The sequence below is a fragment of the Tetrao urogallus genome (genome assembly GCF_951394365.1).
Source record: "Tetrao urogallus genome assembly, chromosome: 17".
In the NCBI taxonomy this organism is placed as follows: Eukaryota; Metazoa; Chordata; class Aves; order Galliformes; family Phasianidae; genus Tetrao; species Tetrao urogallus.
The window spans coordinates 620025-627091 of NC_136830.1; the positions used below are offsets into that span (position 1 = coordinate 620025).

Below are 7067 nucleotides of genomic sequence, written 5' to 3' on the forward strand. Positions count from 1 at the left end.
ATCTGAAAAATAAACTCACCTTTCAAGATGGATAAGGCCAGCCATTAGTGATGCTGCAGGCACTACTGCAAAGCACAGCTATGGTTTTGGAAGAGGAATGACCAACTACCCCTACGTTTACCAATAAGAAAGGAGAAAGTTTTGGAAAACGCGGCAAAAAAAGCAGTCCTTTTTCTGGTTATCAGCCTCAGTGCCACCCTGGGCCCTCCTGTTTTGTATGACATTTCCAGTTACAACACACCAATTCCCAACTGCTCCTCTGGGCAGGAATCACACCAAGATGTGCTTCTATCCCAAGGCCTTGAAAATTCACGGTCACAAGTCAAAATGCGAGCTCATTCAAACTGCTGACTAACAGCTGATGATCCCTGCAGCCAAGGCGGCACAGCTCTGCACAGCACAGAACAGCACTGCACTGCACAGCACAGAACAGCACTGCACTGCACAGAACAGAACAGCACTGCACAGCTCTGCACAGCACAGGACAGCACTGCACTGCACAGCTCTGCACAGCTCTGCACAGCTCTGCACAGCACAGGACAGCACTGCACTGCACAGCACAGCACAGCTCTCCACAGCACAGCAGCTGCACTCAGGGCGCCCTGGCAGAGCTGCGTGGGGCAGCTGCTCCTACTCACGGATATCAATGGGCCTCTGAAACCCAGTGAGAAAGTGAAGATCCTCACATTCTGACAGTACCCTGACATCTCAGCACAAGCTCAGGAGACATTTTCTGTCTTAAACCAACATCAGTAATAAATCAAAGTGTTACCATGCGAATTTCAGGAAGACACCAGACAGCACTCCCATCGCTTCAGCGGCAGTCACTCTGTGTGATTACGATTATCCACGTTCAAAGAAGATAAATTATAACTGAAGAGGTGCAGAAGATGACTGCAACCATATGAAGTACAGAGAACTTAAGTGCAAGAACACCTGACAGGAAAGGGCAAGTCTCAGCAAGGCAACATCAAGGAAGCATTACATTCCACTGCCCTGGGTACACAACTGTAAACACAAAGAGGGAAAAGCGGAGTTCTGGCATAAATAAAAACCAGAGTTAGCTGGTCAGACCCAGAAGCGACAGAAGACCTCTCAGATGAAAAGCCATCAAAAGGAATCCCTCACCAGCAGGAAAGCAAGCAGCAGGTCAAGGCAGAGCATGCTGCCTGCAGAGCAGATGCCAGGAAGCAGGAGACCTCAGACAGCCCTCCAGGATTACACTGCTGATGGTTGCACCCTGAGCTCCACAACATGACAGCGTCTGAATCACTGCAACAAAGCCTCCTTGGTTTTACTGCTGTAAGCTTTGTTCTCTGCTCCTTAATAAGCTGGTACTCACTAAGCTGTATTCCCACTCCAGACGGAAACTTTTACAGATAAATGAAAAAAATGCTTCTTTTCTTCATTTCAAACATATGTGAAAAAAATGAGGAAAGTTTATGTAAATTGAAAAAAAAAAGAAAAAAAGAAGGCAACTGGTGTTTGCACCCATGCAGTGGGGATACGACTGAGATGCATCAGAAAAACTAAGAAACAGACTTTGAATTTTGCATCTGAAGAGCTAAAAAGCTACAATTCCCCTTTTTGTATCCGTTGCACTACAACCAAACGAGACCAGGAGTCACTGCTCCAACAACCACTCATTTCCAAATCCCCTGTAAGGCAATGTAGGACACTACTTTGATCTCAGGAGCTGTGCTCAGACTCTGAGAGGAAAAAAACCAACCAAATGTATGGAAGGGCCACACACCATTCACCTGAAGTTTGCTGAGTCGTGACAAATATCTCACCCAGCCAGATAATCTCCCTCTCAGTTCAGCACTGACCATGGAATCCTGCCTTAGGGGCAGCCTGCTCTCTAGCACCACGCAGTACTTTCTTCCCAGAGTTGTCCAAAGAACCAAAATATCCAGAAGGGGCACCACTCTGTTATGGGAAAAACCTTTTCAAGAACAGAAGAGCTGAAGGCAGCTGAAGGCAGATCTGAGTGGTGCTGCAGTACACCACGCTCTAACAGCCATCACAGCCCTCAGACCACGATGCTGCGGGCAGGTGGAGCTGTGCTCTGGAAACGCAGCATACAGAACTCTGCCAACAGCAGCAATGTTTCCCTGACAGCTCCAGGAGCCACACCAGCAAAAGGTCACCTGCAGACCACAGATCCTCTGCACAGATATCCATCATCTGCTGCTCATTAACTAGAAACACACCTGGAATAACACGGCTAAAACCACAACCTACAGTAAATAACCACATCTACCATGCGAGCCAGAGCTTAAAGCCACAACAACACTGATTCAGCCCATAGGGGTCATGTGAAACCTGAACTCACACATGCTCAGCTCAGGCCGCAGTGCCTCCCAGCCCCGCCAGCAGCGCCCAATGCCTGCCCACAAGGCGTCGTGCTCAGCACCCTGCCCACAAACACACAGCCGTCCCAGCAGCGGGCTCTGCAAGGAGATACTGGCACACAGCGCTGAACTGCAGAGCCAGGTGGGAATTTCAGCTGTGCTTTAACACCGCACCCTTCAATCCAGGCTGACATATTTCTTATTCTCCAATACAGTGCGGCTTCTCTATTCGTAAGACTGTAAAACAAGAACAGATTCTCAAGCCCTCTTCCTCACTGTTCATTTCTGAAGCGAAGAAACAATAACCAGCGCTATCTGCCTCTGTATCTGTGCTTTCAAAACATGTACATGGTAGAAACACTTCCAGATTAAGGAAGTTTCAACTTTGCTCCACTTTCCACATCCTTTTGGGCAGGATTTCCCGTGGTTAGACAGCCAAAGGCTTTCTGAGCGCGGTGAGAAGTGTTGATTTTCAAACAGGGACTGACAGAATTGGTGGTAATGGCAGCCTCCTCCTTCACCTGCTCAAAAGCCTCTGCCACCCCAAGACCGGCAGCGCATCTTCACAAGATTGACTGAGACTGAAAATACTTTTTTATGCCCTCACAATAAAGTTCAGTAACACCAGCTGCCAACACTTGGGAGAACAAGTAGCTACAAATGTTTAAAAAACGTACCGGAGAATGACTTTTCCAAAGCTATAAAATAACAGGCTTAGCTGCAGTATTTTATTTTCAGGGTATAAAGTCATTGGCTTTGAGAGTGGCTGTAAACGTTCAGGCAAACATCACGTTACCAACCCTCCCCCCCCAAATGATTTAAGAAAACAGCAGTGCCTGCATTCAGACACAAGCAGTGGATGCTCACTACGTGCTGCCAGGGCAGCTCAGCCAGGCTCTGCACACGAGGTGGCACCTGGCCGGCCCCCACTCTGCCCCACACCATCATAAACCCACCCTACCAAGCTCATCTCTAGGCTTCTCATCCATGGGCACAAGCTAAGCCCAAGCTAAATTACTTTGCCTGAATACTGTTATAGTCTCCTTGCATCCGCCGGCTGGGAACACCTTTAATCAAACACAGGATGTTTCAAAGGAAATCACAGCCGAACCATAAACCAGCCCCAAATCCCGTGCCACGGCTGCCGCCTCGTGGTCAGGAAAGTAACTGCGCTCGCTCAAGGAAAGGATCTCGGTAAACCAGCAACAACGTCTGCTTAAAACATACATCTTCAAAAAGAACTCACTCTCTTTTAACGTATCAGAAGACAAAATGATTTCAACAATCTATTACTTCATATCTGTCTAGTCCTCTAGAGCTTCACACAGAAAGCAATCCCTTCAAAGTTACCATTTACATAGAAAAAGGGGGGGGGGGACAACACTACAGCACTGGCCATAGTGTGAGGTCTGGTCAGTTAACTAGCATGGCAGAGAAGCTGTCTGAGACATATTGTCAAGATAATTCCAGCAATGCTGCAGATTAAACTACAACTCATCCGCACTAATGTTCAGCTGGGAAAGTCTTTGCAAGTCTCAGCATAGATGAAGAGATGAGCCAGGCAGCACCCTGCCCGCATGGACCAGAATTTGCTTATAACAAGGCAGCAGAAAAGCTCATCTTGTAAGCCTGCACTTTCATTTTAGCAAACCTGATGCCAAAAATTTCATATTTTCACTACCGTTCAACTTCATTTACTTTAACTGAAGCACTTTTTTTCCACGTGTTAAACAGGAAACTGAACGTACAGAAAGTCAACATATCAGTGAATATAACCATCACTTACTTCTCCTGTGATTGGATTGGTTCCATACTTTTTTATCCAAGGAACAATGCTTCTGAAAATAGAAGGGAGAAAATTATGAGATAAGCACCACTAGAAACCTCTATTATTTTAAACAGGCACAATAAATTTCTGCCAACTTGCTTGGATCAAAGGATGGCTACACAGCAAAACAAGAAAAGCTAAGAACAGCCAGGAACTTACAGTATGTCAAAGACCATCCCATCTGGTGTACAAACTGGGTATTCAAATGGCTGCAGAGACAAACTAGGAAAAAAAAAAGACACTTTTTTTTAGCAAAATCAGCTGGAAATCATGATGACAACAGAAGTTAACAACATTTTGCTGATTGCTGCATGCTAAAGAAAGGCCAACACCAATGAAAACACAGCAGTCACCAACACCCACTGCCTGCTTCTATGTAAGTTCCATTAAAAACAAAGTTTCTGAACGGCTTTCGCAGCTGAGCACCCACAGCCACAGGGCAGATGCTGCGACGCTCCCTAAGCACAGCAGGTGCCATCAGCACTTCAAGAAGTCAAGTCAGCAGAAAACAATAGTATAACTGTCCCTTCAATCTATCTAATGGCAGCCTCAGCTTGCTGGATAGCCACCCAGTCACGTTCTGACCAGGAAAAAAGAGATCCACGTTCTGATGGCACAGACGTGTGAGATGGGCACGCAGGCAATAACCGCTCTATTTTATCACACGTGCACTCCTTCAGCCACGGGATGCAGTCCCAGCAGATGTAGGAGGCGCAGTCATCATTTCAGTCCTCATCTGCACGTTTCTCACCGCAGTGCCGTCAGGGCAGGCGCGGCCCGATGGAGCTCCTGGGGGCCCTGAGCTCAGCGCAACCATTGGGCCCAAACGTCGGTTATTTAACAACGATAATGTGCCGCCTTACCTGCAGTGATCAAACGATATCCGCCTGAAATTAGCTCGGGGATGGTCTGTTCGTGAGGGAGAAAACACGGCGTTAACGTGCAGTTCCGGGATCTGCCCGTGCCGACACGGACGCGCGCGGACGGACACGCGGACGGACACGGACGGACACACGGACGGACGGACTGACGGACACACGGACGGACGGACACGGACGGACACACGGACTGACGGACACACGGACTGACGGACACACGGACGGACACACGGACGGACACACGGACGGACACACGGACTGACGGACACACCCCGCGGGGCACTCACCCGCCTTCTTGCCGCCGTAGAACTGCGTGTACTCGGCACACGTGATGTACCTGCGGGCACAGCGCTGTCAGCACGCCGATCGCGCGGTCCCGCCGCCCCCCGCCCCGCCCCGGCGCTCGGCCCCCGCCCCGCTCACATTTTGTCCTTCTGGTGCTGCCGTTTCCCCATGGCCGCGTCCCGCTGTCCCGAAGCAGCTCGAGGTCCCCCGGCGGCGCCGCTCCTTCCGCCCTGTGCGGCTCCAAACGGCTCCGCAGGAAACGCGGGCGGCGCGCGGCGTTCCGGGGCGGCACCGAGCGCGGAGCAACGTGAGCGGGAAATTCAGGCCGCGTCCGACGCGGACGGCTCTCGTAGCGCTTCGGGGGCGGACTTCGGGTTTAAGACTTAGCGAGGAGGGCTTGTGTTCCGCTAGCTAGCCGCCTTCGAAGCGGAACGCTGAGGCGCCGTTAAACGGCGTTACCGGAGAGCGCGGCGCCGCCTGGCACGGGGTGCGGAGCGAGGGCGGGAAGTTCCGCTATGGCGGCGGGGCGCGGCTCAGCCTCTCGGCAGGAGCGGCGCGCGCGGCGCTCGGGGAGAAAACGAGCCGAGCGAGTGAGGCTGAAGGCCGTTCTGAAACCGCTCCGAAAGCGAAGTGCGGGCACCGCGCAGCGCCGTGCCGCCGGGATGGAAGCGCACGGAAGGAGCGCGGCTGGGCGAAGCTCAGCCCGAGCCGCGGCGCCGATCCCTTCCCGCGGCCCCCGCTCCCAAAACGCCTGGAAGGGAGAGCGCCCTGACGCTCGGCTCCGGACGCGATAGCGCGATTTAGCACGCGGCGGCGGCGCTAGAGGTGCCCGCGCCCCTCGTCACGACAATTCAAGGCCGCTTTGTTGTTTTTTAAACCAATGCAGTCTTCATTTATTTTTGTACTTACAAAAAGAGCCGTCCCGTCGTTCCCCCCCCCCCCCCCCCCCGCCCCCCGATGCCGTTTACAAATATTGAAAAATTAAAAACCAGATGAGGACGAGTTAATTTGGTTGAATTATTTTGAAACGTAGCTTTTGTAATTAGAGTTAGATTTCCTACCAGATGACTTTGTAGAGACAGCCTGATTATTGGCCAAATAAAATTCCATATCACAAGTTAGCAAATTCTAGTACAAAAATAGTCCGTGTGTTAGAACAGCCTCTTATTATTATTACTATATTCACAGGAAAATCTATCGGCTGCGTAATACCGTAATATTTACGAAATTTCTTTTTATGCGGCTCATTCATCTAATTCAATATAGTGTTGAGCCTCAATAAATCCTTAGGCAAAAAAACCCTACACAGGGTTAAATACGCTGTTCAGTGTACTCTGAAGTACTGTGCTTTTCACAGGACATCCAAGAAACCCCATAAACAGTTCTCAGCTAATTTCCATATTAAAATGCGATCAGATCCAAAAGGACCCCCCCGAAGTACATACGCACACCCTTCCGCAGAAACAGAGGCCACAGCTTTGATGGTCACGTTTCACTTGGGAAACCGCGGACGCTCGTCCGCTCCTTTCCACAGATCCGCTCGTGAGCTTTGAAAACTAACGCAGGTCACCCGCAGCGCCGGCACCTCACAGCACCGCCACCTCCGCACTCCCACACCAACCGGGCTCCCTCTCCTCTCCTCTCTTCTCCTTTCCTCTCCTCTCCCGTCCCCGCGTTATGCTGTTCAGCAGTTTCTCTCGGACCAGGCCCCTCAGGGAAAAG

General features: G+C 50.6%; 1 protein-coding gene across 1 annotated transcript in view; it reads right to left on the reverse strand.

The window, feature by feature from the left end:
* Window positions 1-5515, reverse strand: part of PPIL2 (peptidylprolyl isomerase like 2) — a gene marked incomplete at both ends in the record, with an annotated part of 55227 nt that extends 49712 nt beyond the window's left edge. Inside the window, 5 exons of the mRNA XM_079544031.1 lie at window positions 4141-4192; window positions 4342-4404; window positions 5046-5091; window positions 5348-5397; window positions 5484-5515. Of these exons, the coding sequence (XP_079400157.1) occupies window positions 4141-4192; window positions 4342-4404; window positions 5046-5091; window positions 5348-5397; window positions 5484-5515 (243 nt within the window). The remainder of the gene's footprint in view (window positions 1-4140; window positions 4193-4341; window positions 4405-5045; window positions 5092-5347; window positions 5398-5483) is intronic.
* Between the last annotated feature and the right edge of the window lie 1552 nt (window positions 5516-7067).